Raw genomic sequence first — 25,188 nt, 5'->3', positions numbered from 1 at the left:
CACATTGACAAACTGCCATATAAATAACCCATGAACTACTGCATTTGATTAGGTATTTAATGTCAAACACCCTCTTAGTATTTACTGATGTAAAAGATTTAGTTTTTGCCATCAGCTTACAGTATTTACAGGACCCACAATAAGTGCTCCCCACTATATTCACAGTGGATGTAAAATCCTCTTGTCTCCCTTTCTTGAAGGAAGAGAAATATTGCCCAAAAATTCCTACCTTTTCCATAACCAAAATGAAAATATGCATCCGCTATATTGGCAAACAAAGGGTCTGAGTGCAAGACATGAAAATGTTTCGCCAAAATATTCTTGATGCAAAAGGTATTGGTACCATAAGTTGTAAGAAACCTAACTTTTTCCTGTTGTAACTTGTTATTATGCTCTCTGTCAGCCAATAGTACTGCTCTATCCATATGACTTGATGCCCTATGTGCCCCTTGAACACTGCTTTTATTATAGACCCTTTTAATGAACCTCATTTCTAAATCCAAAGGTTGTGCCTCATAAGTGATGTTCTCGGAACAAATCCTTCTAACCCTTTGAAATTGAGATCCTGGAATATTTTGGATTGTGTGGCGGGGGTGGCAACTGCTGGCATGTAAAAAGGCATTTTTAGAAAAAGATTTTCTATATAAATCAGTGATCAAATAACCCTCTACTGATTTACTCACCTTTACATCCAGATATTCAACTTCCTGAATGTTAATCCCCCCAGTAAATTTAATGCCATATTGATTTCTATTAAGAAAATCTACAAATTCCTGCCAAACAGCATTGTCACCCCCCCACACAACCCAACAATCATCCAGGTATCTACGCCACATAATAAGGTAGTTTTTAAAACATGTAGGAGCTGTGTATAAGTATTGTACTTCCAGATAACCCATAAACAAGTCTGCATAAGTGGGGGCAAAAGTAGCCCCCATTGCTGTTTCTTTTATCTGTAAATACCATTGGTTGTGAAACAAGAAAGCATTATGTTCTAACACCAACTTAAGGAGCTTTATCAAAAATTCTCTTTCCTGTATACTGTATAAACCTGATTGTTGCATTCAAAAATCTATAGCTCTAATTCCCCCTTCATGAGGAATACTTGTATACAATGATTGAACGTCTAAGGTCCCCAAATAATCATTAACGGATACTTGCAAATTATCCATTAAGGACAAAAACTGTTTAGTATCATGAATCCTAGCTGTAACCAAGGGAAGAAGCTTTTTTAGCTTATACTCCAACTACTCAGAAAGAGGTTCGATCAACGAACATCTACCTGCCACTAAAGGGCGTCCAGGTGGATTATAAAGTGTTTTATGAATCTTGGGGACCATATAAAAATATTCCGATGCTGGATTATCTACTTGTAACTGACCCTTCAAAGAGGGCGTGATAATACCTTGTTCTGTAGCCTGTTGTAAAAACTTGTCAATTTCTGATTTATGTTCTAATGTAGGATCATGGTTCATGGCTAAATAGAATTCAATGTCAGACAGCTGTCTATTTGCCTCATGTAAGTATTGTTCCATCCCCTATATCACAACTGCCCCTCCTTTATCCGCACCCACTATCACTATATCATGGTTATTTGCAAGTGATTTTACTGCTTCTTTCTCCAAAGCTGTTAAATTATTAAATCCAGGACAAAATCGCTGCAGCAATGTCAGACTCAAAGCCAGTCACAAGTGGTGTCCCACAGGGATCTGTCCTGGGACCCCTCTTGTTCGGCATTTATTTCTCAGATGTTAAAGCAAACATGGGAGGGCTGTGGCTGACAAAGTTTGCAGATGACTGCAAACTAGGTGCCATAGTCGATACACCAGCAGATACACACATCCTACAAAAAGGCCTCACTGAAACGGACAACTGGTGCCGTAGTCACGGCCTTAAACTAAATGCCAAAAAATGTATAGTTATCCCTTTTGGAAGTACCCACAAATTATCACATAGACAGCAACCCACTGAGTATGGAAAAAGTAATCAGAGACCTAGGGACCCAAGTAGACAGCGACCTCTCATTTGACACCCACGCTGCCAAAGTGGTTAGAAAAACATTCTACCTTGCACACCTCATCATGAAGGGTTTCACATCCAGATCCAAGGATGTCATGTGCCCCTATATTCCTCCCTCATCAGACCCATGATTGAGTACAATGCCCCATTTGGTATGTACCTCACCCGGCACTTGCAACAGCTGGAGAGACCACAAAAGTACCTCACCAAAAGGATCAAGGGTCTCCAACATATGTCTTATTCTGCTAGACTAAAGAAACTTCAGCTCTACTCAGTAGCATACCGCCTTCTCAGAGGTGATCTCTGCCTGACATACAAGACCATGTCCAATCAGGATCTGATGGACATGCTCCACCTCAAAAAATCCAAATCCATCAGGACCAAGAGAGCTAAAGACTTAAACCTCGGCACAAGTATGAATAGGATATGCTGGAGGGAAAGATTCATAACCCAGAGGCTTCCCATGCTTTGGAACAGGATCCCAGTTCATATTAGGCAGAGCCCCTCACTGAATCTCTTGAAGAGAAATCTTGATGAGTGGATGGGAGATCGTAAGTTTACCCCAGGAGTCACATCTGTGTCACTGCTAGACAGAGGCACAGTAAACTAGTTCTATTATATAAGGGGACCTTCACTGTGTCACTACTAGACAGAGGCACAGTATTCGAGATTTTATCTGTACATTTTTGTACCATTTCATGGGGTGGCAAAAGCCACATCACTATGGCTAGGCTTACAAATGCCCCAGGGCAGATAGCCTAGTACTATACTATGAAACTATACTATGAAACTATGAAAAAATGTTTGACTGATTAGCGTGCAAATCTTTTAATAGCAACTGTTCAAATGTTTTTATTGTACCATGATATGGAGGCATGAATTCAGATTTTTTAAACTGGAAATCTTTTGGGGCACTAGACTGCAAAACCTGTTCTTTATGTGCAAAGAAATACTTTAAATTAAGATTTCTACAAAAGGCTTTTACATCATTTATAACATCATACTGAGACACATAAAAGGATGGAACAAATCCCAGACCTTTATTTAGCACACTGAGTTCACTAGAAGAAAAGGTGTATTTAGTTAAGTTAATGACTAGATTATTAATATCATTAACTATATTAACACCATTAGTCAAATTAGTGGCTATTGTTGCTGCAACTGTCCTGAAACATCTTCAATATGGATTCTTCTACGATGCTTACGGCCTGCCCTCCTAAAGGGATTTTATGTCTCTTGGAGGCTGGAGAAGAAATACCAGGCTGTTCACTTGCTTCAGGTTCAGTATCAGTGTTGGAAACACTGGAAGAAAACTCGAATGTACTGGATAAAATTTCTTGTCGCCTAAGAATGGACTTGACTCTTTTCCATTTAGGCCTAGGGACATTCTTTTCTTCTGAGAACCTTACCCCCCGCTTGGGTTTCTTCCATGAATAAACAGTTGCCATTTTAAAGTCATTAACATCACTTTGATATTTATTCAATTTCCTCTTACACAACTCTTTGTCATAATTGTCAATGTCCGTAACAAACTGTGTATATAAATCTTGATAATTAGGGGAAGTGACATGACTCTTGGTACGTTTACAACATATCTCAGGTTTGGCCAAAAGTTCTGGTAGTTGTTTTTCATAGTATTCAACCAGTAATTGCAATAACATCTTTGAGGCCGTTTGCTGTATCATCCTCCATTTCTGCACGAACTCCCCATCATCACTTCCTAATCCTGGTTCCACATATACTCTAAGGCCTCTTGGGGCAATTTTAGCTGTTAAGTAAGCTTTTAAGAGCTTACAATGCCAAATGTAAGAACGTACCCTTTTAGAAGATTCAGTTAGTTGCCTGAACATTTCTTGTAAATCTGACTATCCTGCCCCATTATTTTTGTGTGAAATGTCCCGTTCCTCATTAATCGCCATGAAAAAGGCACAATCATCCTTGTCTGCCACTATATTGTCCAAGTAAGCTCAAAAATCCATTCCCATCACCATTTTAATGCAGCCTCTGTTATTTTACCACTTCTGGCCAAACACTAGCTGTGTAGAAAATCACATAGATACAATAATCACCGCCAATATGTCCCCGGGCCCTTTCGATAGTCAGAGCTTCCAAGGTTACATACCAGCACTCCAAAAATGGATACCAATCCCAAACGCTAGGTGCACGGAATGTACTGGTGGGTGCACGGAAAAAAATACAATTCCGCAAAGCAAATCCAGCACTCCACAAGACATAAATTAATACCAAATGGCAATGGTTTGAAGAAGTTTATTCAGGCATCGCCTGCCCAACACAGACCGGTGGCTGGTTTCGCATCAAGCGTCATCAGTGTGTAATTTAGTTAGGCAAGAGCCCGGATTTAAATACTTTAAATGCAGACACCTTCCACACAAATTTAAAGTTACAAACACACAAAATTTACCAATACATTCTTAATGCTGTGAATCCCCATATTTTACCCAAATATATGCATATATATATATATATATATATATATATATATATATATATATATATATATATATATATATATATATATATATATATATATATATATATATATGTATGTATATCCACATGCATACATAGAAAAACATATACACGGGGATATACACATACACATACATCTCAAATAGTGCAACTGATATTATGCATGGTTCTGCTATGGGTTGAATGTCTTCCATGTATTAATCAATACATGTATAATATTAGTATGCATGTGGATATATACACACACACACACACATATATATATATATATATATATATATATATATATATATATATATATATATATATATATATATATATATATATATATATATATATATATATATATATATATATATATATACATAAATTTGGGTAAAATATGGGGATTCACAGCATTAAGAATGTCATTACTTGGTTTTGTTTTTTATTAGTAATGTGTATTGGTAAATTTTGTGTGTTTGTAACTTTAAATTTGTGTGGAAGGTGTCTGCATTTAAGGTATTTAAATCTGGGCTCTTGCCTAACTAAATTACACACTGATGATGCTTGATGCGAAACCAGCCACCGGTCTGTGCCTGAATAAACTTCTTCAAACCATTGCTGTTTGGTATTAATTTATGTCTTGTGGAGTGTTGGATTTGCTTTGGGGAATTATATATATATATATATATATATATATATATATATATATATATATATATATATATATATATAGACATATATAGATATATATAATGTTGCAGATAGCATTGTGGATTTCTGGTACATTATTAGCAAACCATTATAGGTTGACATTAGGATATTCTGACAGACATTTGAGTTACTGACTCCATTCACATCAGCAAACCCATGCTGATGCATGGCCTGTTATTCTCTGCACTTTATACATTTGTCTGGCCAGTGGTTAATCCTTCCTCTTGCATTTGGGATTTTGTCCTATCACTGTTCATGGTTTTGTGCACATTTCCTGCTGTAAGTGGTTGTGGGTATGATGTGACTGGGGTACATGCTGTAACAGCAGACACAGGGTGACACTCGACATACCCCTTACTGTACATGTTTCTGCAGGATGTTCAGCATTCTGCTCCATATGTCTGCTCTCTTCCTCATACAGTTGTGGTTTCCTGGTAATATACTAATACATGGAGCCCACAGAAAAGTACTGACACCGTTAAGTGATGGCCTTTCCATCCTGCTGCTAATCTGACCTGTTGCAACCTGCTGTTATACTAGCCACTTACTAGGTTACTCAGAGTATGTATAATATATATTTGGCCCTCTACCACCCATTGTCTCTGCCTTTGGCCAGCTTTCTAGCATGTACATATTGAGGCATATTGACAGTCTGTAGGACTCCTACCATATGAGTACCTTACATGCAAAGGTTGTAGGTGCAGCCAGCTTTAAACCAACACTAATGTACTTAGCCCAGTGAGCCATGAGAAGGTGAGGTTTAATGCCCCACACTATCAGCAGCAGACAGACAGACATGCACTGTGTGAGCCTTACTGTGACCCCCTACATTTTGTGTGATATAGGACATTTGGGCAGGTTCTTTGTGACAGCCCAGGGAATGTGTGGTCTGTAGATATATCCTTGCAATCATACTGTTATTACAGTTGTATGGGAACACTGATGTGTTGGGGGTAGTGGATTCTGGCATTGACAGTGTTGTGTCTGTCCTATGACCCCACTATTTGGCATTCCCCTTGCATACTACAGTGCATTTTCCAGCCCTGTGACTTCATGCATATTATGGGGCACCCATTATTGGACACAGAACCTATTGTCCCAAGAAGCTGTTAGTTTTCTGCAAGTAGCCCAGCAACCCACTCTATTCCCTTAAATACATACGGCAGGTCCATACATATGCTACCATAGTCTAGTACCCCATACATTTGTAGTAAGGGTGAGTGACTTACCTTGTGGATGCAGCAGTTGAGAGACCTTAGTTTCAGGGCTGACTCTGTCTGATGCACACATTACACAGCCAATACATGGTAAGGTAGAGGCTGTTTGGTATGGCTTGCATCCTTTTTACTACGTATGCGAGTCGGAGTTAGGTGTCAGTCCCTGGGACCCTAGGTTGTCAGCGCATGTGCTATGCATTGCCTCTTTGCCAAGGCCAGGGCATACTGAGGACACCTACGTCTGCCTACAGGGACAGGCTAAGGTGGTTTCTCCTCTGAGTCCCCCCATGCCTGTTGCTGTGAGGACCTAGGCTCTAGTTGGTGGGTGTGTGTCCTTACCCTGTGATGGTCCTGCTGCAGTGGTTTCCACAGGATCATATTTTGTAGCTTGGCACATACTGTGAACATCTGTGCACATGTTGCTGGAGAGTGCTTCAGGCTCCACCTGATTTATCAAGGCACCAGAACTGTGACTTGAGCAGCCCAGACAAATGCTCTATGATGTTCCTAGTTTGTGCATGTGCCTCCTTATTTCATTCTTCAGTAAGTGTGTGTGCATTTCTGATGGGTGTCATCATCCATGGTTCCAGTGCATAGCCAGCATACCCCAGTAGATGGCCTTATGGGATGTCCCCTTGTAAACGTCTGGTACAGCTGTGATACATGCCAGATACAGGAGTTGTGATAGCTTCCAGGGCTGCCAGCACACACACTCATGATAATGCCCTGGGCATTGCACACAACCTGGCAGTTGAAATGATACCCCTTGTGGCTGATGTAGATTCCACCCTCCTCACTGGGTGGTGCTTTGATGTGTACATGAGAGCAGTCTATGACACCCAGCATCTCAGGGTAGTGTGCTACATGGTGGAAGAGCTGCATTCTGCTGGCCTCTCCTCAGGGGTGCAACGTAAATAAATGTGCTCACTGGTATGTGTTTGCATGGCATCTAGAAACTGGTGGAGTACTCTGGATGCAGATACCTGTGAGACCCTCATTATGTTCCCAGTTGGTCTGAAAAGTACCTGTAGCTAATATTCTAAGGGCTACACATACCTTTGTTTCCATTTGGATGTGTTCCCCTCTTTTGGCTCTAGGTCTGAGTTGAGGGTGGCAAAGGTCAGTGAGTTCTTGTAGTATGTCCCTGTCCACCCTGTAGTGCTCTATAATCTCCAGCTCATGTAGCCCCTGGAAGGTTACTCTGGGCCTGAACACTTTTCTCCTTCTCAGTCTAGGCCTATTGTCCCCTGCACCATCATCACTGCTCTCAGTCTCTAGCACATACAGATGTAGCAGAGCAGCAGCAGCCCCTAGCATTCTGTCAGTTAAAATTCCCAAGTGAGTACTCCAATGATGCAGTGTATGTGGGGAAAATCAGATTGTAGGGTGTATGCATACTTTATAGTGGTGTGCTACAGATGCAGCCTGTGTGATTGCATATGATGAATTCCACTTGTCAGGTATATTATTAAGGGGTTTGCATAACCCAGTGTCTGTGGAACAGAGCTCAACAATACTTTATACATGATTGGCCTTCCCAGGCTATTATCTTTTTTTTAACTACCTTCCCTGCTAAGCACTGTGACATGGCACCCAAAGGGTGCACAAACCAGCAGCAGTGGTATAAATACTGTTCAGCAGTTTGGACACAGCCCCATGCATGGTCACACTCAGTATAGCTTAATCCAGCTGAAATATGCACCCCACGGCTAAACAAAGCACACCCCCTGCTTAGCTGAGCTGCGTGGCATGCAAACAGGCACCGTTCAGCTCCAATCTGCTTATATATAATGTGACACACCCCCTTTTGATGTCAGATACCTCTTCTGTAGACATCAACATGGTTCAAGGGCTACATCAGTTTTATCTGTGGACACAGTAGTCCGTTTTTGCTATTCAGTAACTACAGCTCATTTGCATACTGATCAGTGCACACAACCTGGATACTTCACTATTCCAGGGCCTGCCTCCTTAGCAACCACTGAAATCTACCATTGTATATACTGCTTGTAGGGCCCTATAATGCATTATTCTCATATATGTCTTGTTTTTGGATTTTACAATTTTTATTTTTTTTTGGCATGACAGCATGTGCAAACGTGATATGTCTATTTAAAAAAAGTTTTTTTTTATTATTTTGAATTATTTTTTACACATACAGGACACAATTTTACATATATCTGTTTCTAATATGCAATCCTTGACCTTCTAAATGGGCTTTTACAGCCCCGGTTCTAGTTTTGCTTTCTTGTACACAGTAATTTTTCATATAAACTCCGGACAGTAACACGGGGTCCACATGACTACCTATCTGCTTGCTGGATCACTCCAGCACCCTTATTTGACCTCATTTGCATTCACCTCCTTATGAGGCGGTTTGCTTTTCACAGACACTTCCGTGTACGCATGCTTGTGCACGCTCCTCTGCTCTGTTTACTGGATCGCACAGCTGCCGGTATCCATGTTGGGGCCGTGCCACTCTGCCTACATGGAAAATCACTTCATGTAGGCTTTATTGAATTCCTCCTTTAAGGTATTACTGGCTTTTTGTGTAAATTTGAAACAATTATAATGTTTTTACTACCTTTGCCAGATTCAGCGTTTTAAGCTGCTTCAAAGGATATTGAGTGTTCTACAGAAGAGAAATAGTATGAATTCATTCCTGCAAAATATACATTATTTGGCTGTTTTAAAAGTATTGAACTAACCAAACCAGAACTGAATTATGAAGGTGCTTACAAACAGATTAAATGACTGTTTTGTCACCATCTGATGGATCTTCTCCCTTTCTTAAACATTTTTGCTCTTTAGACATTGATATGAAACAAATGGGTCTGTGTGATGCTGAAGTCCTGGAACATGCACTGTATTGAAACAAATTACTTAATCTGAATGTTGTACTATTTGTACTATGTGGTACCGCCATACATTCCCATATCTGTTAATTGGTATTGTGTTTCCTTGTTAACCTTAATTACTCTTAGCTTCTCTATGACACACAGCTGCAGCCATTTCTTTTATCTCTTTATTTTATTAGTACTAGCTGTTGTTATGTGTGCTGTGAGCTATAGAGATGCAGCAAATTGGCTTCTGGTTATTACTGTTATTACTGGCACCACTGTGATTCTCCTTAATATTACCACAGTACAGCGTCACAAACATCACCCTTGCAATTTTACTGATCTAGCTTCACCTGCTGTACTGTTGCCGGTCACTTACGGTGTTTTTTACCAAGGTTGCTGCCAGAACTTCATGTAGATCTAGTAAGCTACTCTTCCAAGTGTGATTACCCTAGTTAAAGCACCTAAAACAAGCTAGTAACTGTATGTCTGATGGCTTATGCTTAAAAGACATTGACACATCTGGACTACATAGAATGCAAACATGTTTGTTTTCCTTCTACTGCCAACTTCATAATAATTGGTGTTCTTAGGCAGTATAGGGACTGCCAAATGCTCACAGACAATGAGTTACTTGTCACAAATGACTTAATCTGTAAGAGGTGTAAATATTTACACACATTGGAGGCCAACTTCTCATCATAATACCACATCACCTTCATGAACATACTAAACTAACATACACTGAGCCTATTTAAATGTTTTTAGCATCCCTTTTAGAATTAGGAAGATATCGCCTCAACATAAATCCTATAGTAACCAGGCAGTAGTCAGTAAGCTATTCACTGCAACAAACTCTGTCCAGTGTGTGTCAACTTGGAACAGGATAGTTCATACAAAACATGGCAAGGTCCTCATATTTCGTGACTTCTTTATAGTTACTAAAGCTTTTATTTTTTCCTGTCTGGTTAAATTGGACAAGAAACTTGCGACCTTTTCCCTTAAAGTGTCACGCACATCCAAAATCGACACATCTGACTTTGAGGATGTAAAATGTGCAAACTTACACAAATTCTATGATACATGTTTATAATTTACTTGTAACATTATTGATCCAAATGCAACCTCAACTGCTACCTGTGCTACAGACTTCTCTTCCAACCTGGATTTAGAGTTACCCATCTCTGTTTGGACAAAAAATATAATGGGAAGTTTAGGAGTAAACCACTCTGATGATCCACAAGTCTAAATAAAAATTAGCAAGGAACTAAAAGCTGCCAGCAGGAAGACCGAAGCCAAACATGATCTAATACTGCTATATGATGTCAAGGATAACAATAAAACTTAAGTAGTTATATTCAGAATTTAAGAAATAACTCCTATCAGTGTATTCAGCTAATCATATCAGCTCCAACACTGTTCAGGAGCTGTCTGAATATTCACAAATCCTTACATCTATTGCACCCCTGAAATATGTCCTAATAGTATTCTTTAAAGCCAAACATACAATGTTCATCACTCGACATTTTACCTGGTTTCCTTAATAAGTAGTACCCAATCTGCCCTGGTAGAATCTTTTCTGAACCAGCTAACCTACATTTTCCCATGAGATCTGTCCAAAAACAATGGAAAAAATGCTGCTGTGATGTCACAAAGATGGCCAAACTGCAGACTCCAGATAGACCTAATAGCCTCCCTAGTGTAATTTGCAAAATGGGTGCTTGACAAGTACTTGAGTCTGGAAGAAAGGGACTCGTGTGTCTTATAGCTCAGATAGGCTGCCGCTTACATCATGTGCTCACACTAACTTGAGTTCAGGAAAGCAGCTGATTCACCTTCCCCAAACACATTATTCAAGTTCAAGCAAAGGAAGTGTTGCAGCCATGATGAGTAAGTGCAAGTTAGTACAAGGGTTAGGAAGGGGATTTTAGTTATAGGGAGTGGGAGGGGGATTTCAGGATTAGGGAATGGAAGGGAGATTTTAAGCTTAGGGAACAGGAATGGTGTCTGAGTGCTAGGGAGCAATAAAGGAGTTTTAGGGTTAGAGAGTGAGAAGTCAGTCTCAGTGTTAGGCAGTAGGAAGTTTGTTTAGGTACAGTATACGGACAGAAGGAAGGAAGTTTTAGGGTTAGAGAGTGAGAGAGCTGTCAGTGTTAGGGATTAGGAGGGGGGGTTATGCATATGGGGAGGAGGAAGGGAGTTTTCAAGTTAGAGTTAGGATTCTGGTAGGGCAATACAGTTTTGTAACATAGGGTTTTGGGAGGGCTAAGTAGTTACAGGACATCAAGTTATTGGGACTTATGGCACTTACTTTTTTCATATCTGATTTCTTAAACTTCAGTATCACAAACCTCATTCAGCTAGACTCCTGACAGTCTGGTTTTGTCAAAGAGAGATTTTGTCTTCTCTACTTAATAAATGTCATCAAGAAAGTCATGCAGACAGTAGATAGTAGCCATTCCAACCACAAAGTCTTTTTGGATCTGGCTGCATTTGACACGATCCTTCATGCTTGCACTTTAAACAAGCTAAGAACCCTAAACACTGACCCTTATGAAGTAATCTGGGTAGCAAATGGTTTGAAAGGCAGAATTCATACTGTAAAGGTGGAAGGCCGAAGTAAGAGGCTAATTAGATGCATTTTAGGGCTCGGTGCTGGCACATTTCCTTTATGATGTATGTGTGTGTATATATATATATATATATATATATATATATATATATATATATATATATATATATATATATATACACACACACCACATACACACACACATATATCTATATATCTATATCTATCTGTCTATATATATATATATATATATATATATATATATATATATATATATATATATATATGTGGTTCTACCTGACTTCACCGACACGCCGGAACATCGACAGCGAAATCGAGAGCCAGAAGAGCGAAGTGCAGAAGACCGACGCGACGGGACCCAGAAGATCGACAGTGCAGAAGACCGACCCGACGGATGAAAGCACCGGCGCTGAGGATGCCGAAATGGGAAAAGGCTGTGTAAGTATGCGGTAGTGACGGACGTTAGGGTGCGAGTAAGGTAAGTGTGGATAGGGGTGGGTTAAGTGAGTTAGGGTTAGGAGCGGGTCAGGTAAGTGTGCGTAGTGAATGTGTTTGGGTTAGGGGCGGATAAGTGAGTTAGGGTTAGGAGCGGGTCAGGTAAGTGTGCGGTAGTGATTGTGTTTGGGTTAGAAGCGGATAAGTGAGTTAGGGTTAGGAGCGGTCAGGTAAGTGTGCGGTAGTGATTGTGTTTGGGTTAGGGGCGGATAAGTGAGTTAGGGTTAGGAGCGGTCAGGTAAGTGTCGTAGTGACGGACCTTAGGGTTAGGGTTTGGGTCAGGGTTGTAGGTAGTTGTGTATGTGAGGTTTAGTGTGGGTTTGCAGGATTTTGGTGTGCTTGTGTTGTGTATGTGGTTTTTGGATGGGGAATGTGTTTTGTTTGTTGATTGTGGTGTGTGAAGTGTATAAGGTTTCGTGTTTGTGTACCGTCGGTTATTTCGTTGTCGGGCATGTGGATTTTCGTGTTTTTGTACTGTCGGTTATGTGGTTTCGGTGATTGCGTTGTCGGTGTTGTGGTGTTTCGGTGAAGTCAGGTAGAACCATATATATATATATCCATCCATCCCCAACCCCTTTTTTCCATTTTTGTACATGGCGTCACAGTGTCACTTCAACAGTGACATTGTTTAAAGCCAAGGTTTACACTCCAGTATGGCTAGCCTCTCTCTCTAAACATATATATATATATATATATATATATATATATATATATATATACATATCTCTCTCTCTCTCTATATATATATATATAGATATATATATATAGGGTTCTAGGTTATAACATCGACAGCACATAACATCGACAACGACATCACCGACACCACATCATCGACAGTTCACAAACACGACACCGCACACACTCAACACATCATCACAACAACCAATAAACAAAACAAATTCCCTGACCAAAAACCACACACACAACTCAAGCACACCTAAATCCTAACAAACAAACACTAAACCTTACATACACAACTATCCACAACCCTAACAAACCCTAACCCTAAGGTCCATCACTATCGCACACTAACCTAACCCGCCCCAACCCTAACTCACTTAACCCGCCCTAACCCAAAAATTCACTACTGCACCTTACCTAACCCGCTTCTAACCCTAACTCACTTAACCTGCCCCTAACCCAAAAAATTCACTACTGCACCTTACCTAACCCGGCCTAACCCTAACTCACTTAACCCACCCCTACCCTACAGACCGTCAACATCGCACACTTACCTTTCGCACCCTAACATCCATCACTACCGCATACTTACACATCCTTTCCCATGTCGGTGTTCTCCGCGTCGGTGTTTTCATCCGTCGATCCTCTGGCCGGTGATTTCTGTCGGTCTTGTCATCTGTCGATGTTGTAACCCAGACCCATATATATATATATATATATATATATATATATATATATATATATATATATCTATAGATATTTATATATATCTATATATATATATATAGATATTTATATATTTATATATATATATATATATATATGGGTCTAGTACACATGCTCGACTAGCATATGTCCGAATCACAAAACATTGCTTCTGTGTATGTGTGCCTGTTTCTTAGATCGGACTACAGTGCAGGTTAGATAAAATTCCCTTTTCCCCAGTGTAGTGCGATCTGAGAGTGAGAATAATGATGTAGGGGGGTGTGGGGGGTGCAGGGGGTTGAAGCCCCCCTGCAAAAATGTTTATTTTTTTTTTTGAACTACACATACATGGAAGCGCTTTTTGATGTTAAGCACTTTCGTGTATGTGTGTTCCATGTTTTGTGATTCGGACATATGCTAGTCGAGCATGTGTCCTAGACACACACATATCTATATCTATATATATATATATATATATATATATATATATATATATATATATATATATATATATAATACAGAAATTCCACAACCCCGAAAGTCTGAATCCCGAGGACCGGACTCTCGAGATTGTGGAATGTCAAACATAGTGAATGTGGATTGCCATACAGTGCAAAACAGGAACTTTGCCATTCACTCTACTGTAGTGCAATCTCAGAGTTTGTATATTTAAGTTGCAGGGGGTGTGCGGGGTGCAGGGGACTTACCCCCCCCCGCATACACATTAGAATAGTTTGTTGTATGTTTTACTTTTTTTTTAAGTTTTGCAATTCTGCAATCTCGAATTTTAGTATTCCGTAGTCATTCCATATGTGTATACATATATATATATATATATATATATATATATATATATATATATATATATATATATTTATATATATATATATATATACATATATATATATACATATATGTATATATATATATATATATATATATATATATATCTATATATATATATATATATATATATATATATATATATATATATATATATATATATATATAGATTATACACACATATATATATATATATATATATATATATATATATATATATATATATATACATATATGGGTCCACTTTCTAATTTTGAAATACTGAAATCCTGAATTTCAGTATTCCGAAACCACAAAGCCGAAAACCCAACCAAAACTCACAAACTCGAAAACACACAACCGCGAATTTCAAAATCCCGCACTCACGTTACACATACAGCACACACATAAACATACACAAAACTCCCCCCTACAATCAAACAAACTAATCTAAACTACATATAAGCAGGGGGGAAAGCCTCCCTGCACCCTCCACACCCCCCTTCTTATATATTCTAACTCAGAGATCGCACAGACAGTAACGCAAACAAAACTCACACACACACACACACACACACACACACACACACACACACACACACACACACACACACATCTTACAGTTCCTCAAACACACACACAACAGTCACAACACACACATACACACACTAAACCCCTAACCAACATACTAACAAACAAAAACATACCAAAATAAAACTTAAACATCCACATTCCGTACCACCAGAAGCCAAAATTCAAAATATTGGTACTTCGGTATTATGAATTTCGAGCTTCTGCCAGTTTCGGAAATGTGAGTGTTCGACTTTGTAAGTTCAAAATATTGAAATTTGGGATTTCAGTTTTTCGAAATTACAAAGTGGATCCATATATATATATATATATATATATATATATATATATATATATATATATATATATATATATATATATAGTTCCCCTTCAGAAGCCTGAATAATCATAAGCTCAAAATTCATAAGCCTGAAACCAAAAACCAGAAAACTCAAAAGCCTGAAACTCAAAAGCCTCAAAACACAAATAATGCTAATATGCCAATACAAAGACACTACTATCTACCCACTTACCTTAACCCAAACCCTAACCCCAAGGTCCGTCACTATCGCACACTCACCTAACCCGCGCCCTAACCCTAACTCACCTAAACTGCTCCTAACCCTAAAGTCTGTCACTATCGCACACACACCTAACCTGCGCCCTAACCCTAACTCACTTAACCCGCCCCTAACCCTAAAGTAAAAACAATCGCACACTTACCTGAACCCAACCCGTAACCTTATACTACAGGGCTAAGAATAGCTAAGCGACATTAAAGTCAGTATGTGTATTTTTTGTGTTTTCAGGCTTTTGAGATTCAGGCTTTTGAGTTTTCAGGCTTTTGGTCTCGAGCTTATGAATTTCGAGCTTATGAACATTCAGGCTTATGAAGGGGAACTCTATATATATAAATATATATATATATATATATATATATATATTATATATATGTCCTCCAAACCAATGATCCTCACCTATGGCTAACATATTTGCTAATGACTTCATGTTGGGTGTAATTATAAAAACAACCTGCTGATTATTACAGTAAGAAGTATCCTTCACAAAGTAGTGGTGAATGGAAAAAAAAAAGTTTAACTGCAAAGAAATGTAGTGTTATCATATTTGTTAAAATAGTTTTCCTCCTCAATGTACTCTGGTTCCATTTCCACACTTCAGACTGACAAAGTAATCCAGGAACTTAATATCTGGGTCAAAAAGCCCTCAAATTTGGAACTCATGTAGGTACAGTAGTCAGAAAATCCTTCTAGTTAACATAGCTAATATCTAAAAGCATATCCTCCAGATCAAAAGAAGCTATCATTCCTCTGTGAGCAGCTCTGATTAGACCAGAAGTCCATCTTTAGTATGTACATATGCGTGTAGCAATCAAAACAAATGAAGCAAATAGAAAGACTGCAGATATTCCTAACAAAAAAGACTACTGGCCTAAAAGCCCTTAGATACCTGCACACACTCAAACCACTTTCCCTGCACTCGGTATCTTACAGGATCATTCTTGGAGATCTCTGTCTAGCATAGGTGTCATTATGGCTGCAACCTACGTTTTAACTTTTACATCTCCATATCTCCTGCTGCTGGGAGCTTTGGCATAACTGGCAAAGGTTTTGTCTCACAAACACGAGCTACAGTGTTTGATTCTCACCTTGGATTATTGGCTAGGCTTAAAAAATCCCTTCAGTACTGTTAGTCTAGTATTCACCTATAAACCTATATAAACAAATACAGAACTAAAGATTTAATCCTCTACTAACATATAAATAAAACACTCTAGTGGGTAGATTTATTACCCAAAGTTTATGTCACCTGTGCAAAAAATTACCCCTGCGTGTTATGCAACTTAACACTTTTACATCTTTCAAATCAAACCTCGGAGACTGCATGGGTACATGTAAATTTATCCCTTGATAAACCTGTTTTGCTCTTCTCAGCATGGGGCATATCATGATGGTGGGCCTGGCAAGGTGCATATGGTCTCTGGACTCACTTACTTGTAATTCTTCTCATCCTAGGATCATACAGTTCAAGTTTCATAAATATCAATTAAATACTTCTTAATTTGCCTGAGCACTGTACTTATCTTATATTACTGCAGGAGTTCTAATATTTGAAAATGCCATAACCTAAAACATGAGTGAGCATCACAGTGGCACAATGATTTCCTTTGTTGCTTGACAGCAAAAAATGTTTTTATTGGGTTCTCGGTTGGACTGCCTTCTGTGCGGAGTCTGTGTCTTCACAATGACTATGTGGGTTTTCTCCACGTAGTCTAGATTCCTCCTTCATTCCAAAGAAATGGAGTAGTTTGACTGTTGACTTTAAAAAGCTGTATGTAAGTGGGATATGGAAGAAAGGGATCCCTATTAAAATGCTGATACTTGAAATACCAAGTGCTGACAAGCCAGAAAAAAAGACTGAAACTACAGCATGTGTGAATTTAAAAAATTAATCTTCACCTTTAAAAAAAAAAAAAAAAAAATAGCCTCCCACCCTGTCGAGCATATATTTGCCAACTCAGAGATCTCCATACCTTGGTGAAAAGGGAATATTCCAAGAAATGTCCATCTCGGACTTTGTATATGTATGTCCTTTTTTCATCCAGTCAGTCTCTGTGTTTTGGGACTCACACTAGCGGGTCTTGACATTCCAAATGGTTACTGGAAGAAAGGCCTTGCAATCTACTTTCATTCCATATTTGCCTAGTAAACTCCATGGATGGTGATGGCTGTCCACAAACCTCTCAACTATTATTGATTTAAGCATAGTGCTGTGTATCTGGCCCTCCAATTTAGCCTACCCCTCCATAGATTTTTGATGTTCCTCATAAAGTCAGGCCTGTTTATAACTACATACTTTACTAAACACCTCATCTAAACCTACAGAAAGTTCTACTAGTGATTGCTATATAGGGTCTAGTATATAAAGGCCTTATATTGTAAAACATCAAAAGTCTTCTTTCTGACTCTCTGAGATGATTTTTAGTGAATGAAGGTAGAGAGGTATGGTAGTACATAGTGTCAGTATAGAAGATAAACAGCTTTGTATGGGTAGAAACAGGAGTGTGCAGAATGGAATACCAAAAACAATGAAATAGTACAGATAATCTATGCATAAAAGTCCGACCCAAACTGTAATTACTGTAAATGTACATGGAATGTTCTAGCAGCATGTGGCACCTAGAAATATTATTAAACTAAAATCTCTTTAGGTCTAGACCCTGATCTCAAGACACATACTTCTTTGAACAAGTATTCTATTGTGTCTTAGCACATTTATTTCAGCCATTTATAGCCAGTGTCTGATTTTTTTTTATCCACTACGTTATTTTGAGCAATTTCGAGAAGATGAGTCATAAACACTGCAACTGAGTTTCATGATGCTTCTCCTATCCAGTAATATTCATTGTGAGATTCAGGGTCTTTACTATTTTTGGATCTCCATGGGCTTTTATTTCTAGCCATCTATCTTATCTTTTGTTTGTCTGCTTTTCTTTGATGCCACCTCGCTGCTGTCTTACTTCTATGACATTTAATTAATGACACGTGCCTGTTACTTTGTCTTACATCTGATCTCTTTTCTACCTTTACTCAAGGCACAAATGCAGAGTGCCTTCCTGTCTATTGTAGACTTTTCAGCCTCTAGGATCTTTGCTACTTTTGCTGAGCTAAACCTAACCTCATGCCGCTTCCCCTTCCACACCTCCCTTTCCTTGCCTTATATGGATTACTTGAATGTTGATTATTCTTGTCTTGCATTTATTCCCTTCCTCTGGAAATCCTGGATAACTGGATGGGAAACAGAAAATATAACCTGGGATTCCACCTGTGTCCCTGCTGGACAGAAGCATTGGGTGCTTATTTGTCTAAGCATGGGCTAAACTCTTGGCTAGGCTTATAAGGGCCTTAGGGCCAATAGACTAGTAACCTCCTATGATCCTAAATGCCAGGGTTGTTCTGCTTTGTCCTTAAATGGTCTGGGTCTAGTAGCTGATGGCAAGTACGGCTGTAAAATGCATGCTGGCAGAGAACTTTCATATTGCAAACTAGCTCTTTTAAAGGTCCCTTCCTTTCCTTAGCTTGTTTATAGATGGTGAAAAATCGTCCACAAAACATAGCAACTATTTGCTAAATAAGACTTCCTTACAGTACTCACTGTTAAAAAATGTTTGTTCTTTAGTTTGGTAAGAGTTCAGCATTATCAGAACATGCCTGTCCTGGTGCAGCTCTCACACTGTCTCAGTTTTCCTACATAATATATTCTGTGTACACTTGGCTACATAGATGCATCAGCTCTGGTATCAAAGATGTTACACAGGTTCATAGATTCATAGACATATACAAGACTATTATTGTGTGAGGATTTTAAGAAGTCTAACCTTACATTCCCATGGTAGTTTTTTTAGACCTTCATCCAACTTACATTTGAATAGAGTAACAGAAGTAATTTATTTTATGTCGTGTGGAACATGGTTCCATAGAAGTGGTATTCTCTGTGATACATACCTCTCCCATCACATCCAATTTATGTTATAAATAGATTTAGATCCCTTGAGCAGATATTCTTGCTACGTTTGGACTTACAAGTGTGTAATAGGTTACATAGGATAGGGACTTTTGAGGTTCTAAATCCAAGGCAGAGGTCTCTTCTTAATAACCTGTATGTACCAAGAAGAGGGACGAGGCTTTGAGATGGTCTGCATAGTTTTTATGGTTCAGACTATTATTATTCGTTTTTATTGAGAAAGCATGGTAGCCTTTCCACTTGTGACAAGTGTTTGGACAGCAACATACTGGTAAGGACATTATTCTCAAAAACTAGCCAAATGAGAGCAATGTTCAATGAGGTGATTACATCCTTAGAACCAGATGCCATACATTTAGATATAAACTGTGCAATGAAAAAGAACTTCCTTGCAACAGTGATTACTTGGTGATGAAAAGACAGTTCACTGTCTATGTAGGTTCCCAGATCCCTGATTACAGAATCAACTTTCATGGGAGTGTTATTGATATGATAATTACAGGGGAAGTCATGCTTGCCAAATTATTCTATTATTCATTTATTGATATTTAATTTTAGTCCTTGGTTTTGAGTCCAGGTATTTGAATGGAAAAGGTCAGAAATTTTTGGAGGATCTTGGTGTCCTCTAGGGAATTAGTGATGGCATCAAGTTTACAGTCATCTGCAGATTTGATCAGCCATAAACCTTTAACATTTGCTTTGATGTCCAAGATGTAAATCCCAAAGAGGAGTGACCAAGGGACTGAACCCTGGGGTAGACCACTAGTTAACTGTGTTTTGGAGGAATGTAGAGATGCCAACCCTGTCTGCTTGTTTCTTATATGCTATATCTCAAAAAAATCGACATTTGTAAAGAAGCTGGAAATATATAAATCCCTGAGTTAATCCCTGCAAAAGCACCTTTCATATTGTGCTTTCTGTTAAATTCATTTCTTTTTCATTAATCCGTTAAGTACTGATTATGTAGATTTCAAAGATGTAATGTATCTGTGAAGCTTCACTGATCTCTTTTGACCAGCTTTATTATAAAGGTAATTGACAAACTAAAATATAGCATGTTTATTTCCATCATATTCTGATCTTCCTCCTTTTGATTACAAAATAAAGCATATTTATCTATTTTTATTTTAAACACCTGTCATTATATAATGTTATTTAGTCTGTATGTTGTTGGTGTTACAATCTGAGTGATATGAGGGAAAACAGATTTCTTTATAAGTAAATGAGTGTCATTTAATGGCCAACACTGATACCACAGGGTGATTTTGACTTTAATGGCTTTATTTATTGTTTAGGCTCTTCTAAAATACCACAACAGATTTTATTGTGGAGAAAACGTTTAAACAGATTATGATGTTTTTTGTTCAGCTACTGAAAAATAAATAACTTGTGACTCCCCACCTGAGACCAGATTCAGGTTTCTGTAACATTGCATTGCAATGGTTTACAAAAGAATTCCTATGTACTTCAACAGTTTTACCAGGTCTTGTGATTTTATGTCCTTTTTCAGTGATTATTACATTTCTAAATTAAGTTTGTATAAGATTATAACAGAAAGCAACGAAACCTCAGAATAAGAAGTGTGACATAAAATAAATTAGTATGAAAGAGCTTACTCTGCTCTTATTGTTGCTTAAGAATAATGTGCCTTTCAACAATTATACTAGCATGTCTATTATAGGAACTATTGTCAGGGCTTATCAGCTTAGCAAAAGTGAAGTCTTAAACTCTTGCATCAGTACTAGTTGGGAAAGGAGAAATCTCGGAAGAAAATGCTGGGAATATGTGCAGTCCAGGAGTTGATTTAATTTGGCTATTGTATCTGTGCAAGATACTTAGCCAGACAATGTTCCCAAGATGAGCCTGAAAAAGGCTGATGTTGATCAGTGCTCTATCCTGTTTAACAAATACAAATAAATAAATTAAATTTGCCTTTTATACCAAAACATTTTTAATAATGCACAATGCACAAGTTAGATAAAAAGTTAATCACAATCCAAAAATAACATTTGAATATTCTTTTCTGCTTTGATTACAGTCACACAGGGGATTACATCCACAACCAAGAAATCAATGACCTTGAGATCCTGGAGAGGGGTGTTCATATTGATGGCTGCTGTCATACTGGCAATTGTCGTATCATTTTCTGCTCTCAGTAAGTCTTTCCCTTCACAGGCCAGTTGTAAAAGTTTATAAAGAAATCATGCAGTTTTACATATAAATGTAGACTAAATGTTCCAAAAGGTGGTCAAGGGCCAGTTGTAATTCCCTGAACACAAAAGGTTGACATTGTTGATCAAAAGCTAAATACTTTACCAGCATAGGATCACTGTTTTTGTGAAGTTGCTATGTACTTTATTTAGGAGTTTCAACTTTCACTGACATTGTGTAACAATTAAACTAGTATGTGTGAATTCAATGGCTGCAGGAATCTTGTCCCCAAGAAGGAAGGTTCAGGGGGCTTGCCTTCATGCAAAAAATGCTTATGCAGATCTTTGTAGAGGAAATATGCTTTTAATGTTTTGCGATTGCTTTTTAATCATTCATTTATCAATATCTCATAAGTGAAGCATTACAAACATAGCTTTAGGTTCATAGGTTCATAGGTTCATACTAGGCTATCTGCCCAAGGGCATTTATAAGCCTAGCCCATAGTTATGTGGCTTTCGCCACCCCTTTAGTTTGAATAAAAACTATGCCTATCATTTTTCTGTGCCTCTGTCAAGCAGTGACACTGAAGTAATCCCTGGGGTATATCTGCGATCTCCCATCCATTGGTCAAGATTCCTCTTGAACAAGGCCAGCGAGGTGCTCTGCCTCACATGTACCGGGATTTTGTTCCACAGCATAGGGAGTCTCTGGGTGATGAATCTGTCCCTCCAGCACGTTCTATTTATAACCGTGTCAAGGTTTAAGTCTCCGCCCTTGTGGTTCTGAGGGATCTAGATTTTTGAGGTGAAGCATATTCATCAAATCTGGGTTTGACATGGCCTTATATGTCAGGCACAGGTCACCTCTGAGCAAGCGGTATGAGACTGAATAAAGCTGGAGTTCTTTCAGTCGGGCAGCATAAGACATATTTTTGAGACCCTTTATCCTTTTGGTGAGGAACTTTTGGGGCCTTTCAAGCTGCATCAGGTGTCTGGTCAGATACATTCGAACGGGCATTGTACTCAATCATAGGTCTAATGAGTGATGAGTACAGGGGACGATGACCTCCCTTGATCTAGATGTGAATCCCTTCATGATCAGGTGGGCGATATAGAAGGTTTTCCTAACTACTTTAGCAACATGAGTGTCAAACGAAGACTACTGTCAACTTGGGTCCCCAGATCCCTGATGACTTTTTCTGTGCTCAGTGGATTGTCACCTATATGGTAGCTAGGGGTAACCTTGTTTTTCCCAAGGGTATGACTATGCATTTTTGGCGTTTAACTTCAGGCCATGGCTCTGGCACCAGTTATCCGTTTTGTGAGGCCCTTCTGGAGGATATCTGTGTCAGATGTGTTTTCGACTATGGCCCAGTTTGCAGTCATCTGCAAACTTTGTCAGCCATAACCCTCCTGTGTTTGCTTGTACTTCAGAAAAGTAGATGCCGAACAAGAGTGGACCCAGGACTGCGCCCTGTGGGACACCACTTGTGACAGGCTTTGAGTCTGACATGGCTCCAGCAACTCTGACCCTGTGGGTTCTGTCGCTTAGCCAGTTTGCAACCCATCTTGTGATGTATGGGTTTACATTCAAGCTGATGAGTTTTTCGATGATACCTGAGTGGGGTATTGTGTCGAAGGCCTTTGCCAGGTCGAGGTAGGCTGTATGGACTGCCTTTCCCTCATCAATGGCCTTGGTGACTGTCTCGAAAAAGTCAACCAAGTTTAAGAGGCAGGATCTGCCTTTGACAAAGCCAAACTGGGTTGGATCCAAAGTCTGCAAGTTCCCTATGTCTTTATTTATGAGTTCCATTATGATCCTCTCCATGGCTTTGCAGATAAGGCTTGTCAAGCTAATGGGGCGGTAATTTCCAGGGTCTGTGGAGGCACCGCCTTATGAAGTGGGACCACAGTCGCCGTCGCCACTCCTTGGGTACGTATCCTGAGGTGAGGCTAAGATTAAACAGCTGTCCTAACTGTGGGTTTAATTCCTCGTTGAGTTCATGAAGCACACAGCCGGGGACACCATCCGGTCCCATGGATGCTGTGTTTTTTGCCTTAGTGAGGGCAGTTCTCACCTGGGCGTTGGAGATGTTTGGGGGGCTACAATCCTCTGGAATAGATATCTCTCCTTTTGGGGGGGAGGGGGGGGAGAAGTTTGCACTGAACCTGTCAGCCAGTAAATGCTAAAATTAAGCAATAATACATGAGAAAATGGGAATTATTAGAAAATAACTGAACACTCAAAGGAGTAGTTAGATAAAATGCCACAGACGGTCATCCCAGACTTGGAATGTCTATTATTTTCTTATAATCCCACTGCCCATACTGAAGGATATTACTGCGCTTAGCAAATAGTTCTGTGTTTTTCTTTTTTTTTTATTTATTTATGGTATGGTATTGTAATTTTAATTTTGCTCTTATATTTTTCAGAAAAAAGTAAATCCTTTTATTCTTTTATTATAGTGGAATATTTTAAACATATTGAACTTTTACAATTAATTTTAATAATAATAAATGAATATATGTGTCTAATAGTAAATCTGCATAAATATGTGAGATTTTGTGTGTGTGTGTGTGTGTGTGTGTGTGTGTGTGTGTGTGTGTGTGTGTGTGTGTGTGTGTGTGTGTGTGTGTGTGTGTGAAAAGCAGTTTATTTAAGTCTTGGTTATCAGTGTCAAACTTTCAGTAGATTTCACTGGTCTAACACTGAGGTGTGTGAAATTCTGGGGAGTTCATAACTATAACCTTGTGTTACAACTGACAGTGTAAATCTCATTTAAGAGTGACAGATGACAGTTATAATCCAGGGCATTAGTGTACATTTATCATAACCACTGAAGGTCTGTCATCATCTAACATAATGTTTGATAGTGTTGGTTCAAATTTAGGTTTCATATCTCCTGTACCTCATATTATTTGTTTATAGCAGTTCGAGGACTTCAGGCCTATACCACTGTTATTGATATATATTTGGAGGTAGTGGTGGGATTTAAACCTCTTCCATCTGTCACAGTATTTGGTAACAGCAGTACAGGATTTAAGACCTGTTTGTCTGTCCATGAAATGTTTTAGCTGTTGTGGTGAGATATCATTGAAACTGGATTTCATAGCCTTCAAAACAGTCTTGCTGTCAATAAGTGCACATAACCTTGCAGCCACAAGGTGAATGCACTACAGTATACATTACACAGCAGTTATATTAATTTGTATTCATAGTAATTGTGACATGGGCAAGGTTTACTTCCAGGAATATTCCAATACATTGGTGGCACTGCTGGGCAAAAATTATAATTTAAAAGGAATTTTACTTACTAGTTTGAATAAGTATGATAGAATATCCCCTTTACCTGCAGTCAAAGTTGTTT

The 25,188-nt window shown here is 38.7% G+C and overlaps 1 protein-coding gene across 1 annotated transcript in view; it reads left to right on the top strand.

Annotated features, from left to right (window-relative positions):
* Window positions 1–25,188, top strand: part of LOC122808156 — a 741,660-nt gene that overhangs the window by 470,637 nt on the left and 245,835 nt on the right. Inside the window, exon 4 of the mRNA XM_044079129.1 lies at window positions 21,709–21,825. Coding sequence (XP_043935064.1) covers window positions 21,709–21,825 — 117 coding nt within the window. The remainder of the gene's footprint in view (window positions 1–21,708; window positions 21,826–25,188) is intronic.

The sequence above is a fragment of the Protopterus annectens genome, chromosome 8.part0, assembly GCF_019279795.1.
Source record: "Protopterus annectens isolate FY-2018-M chromosome 8.part0, PAN1.0, whole genome shotgun sequence".
In the NCBI taxonomy this organism is placed as follows: domain Eukaryota; kingdom Metazoa; phylum Chordata; order Ceratodontiformes; family Protopteridae; genus Protopterus; species Protopterus annectens.
The sequence above is the reverse complement of the archived record's forward strand: the minus strand, read 5'-3'. Positions and strand labels throughout refer to the sequence as shown.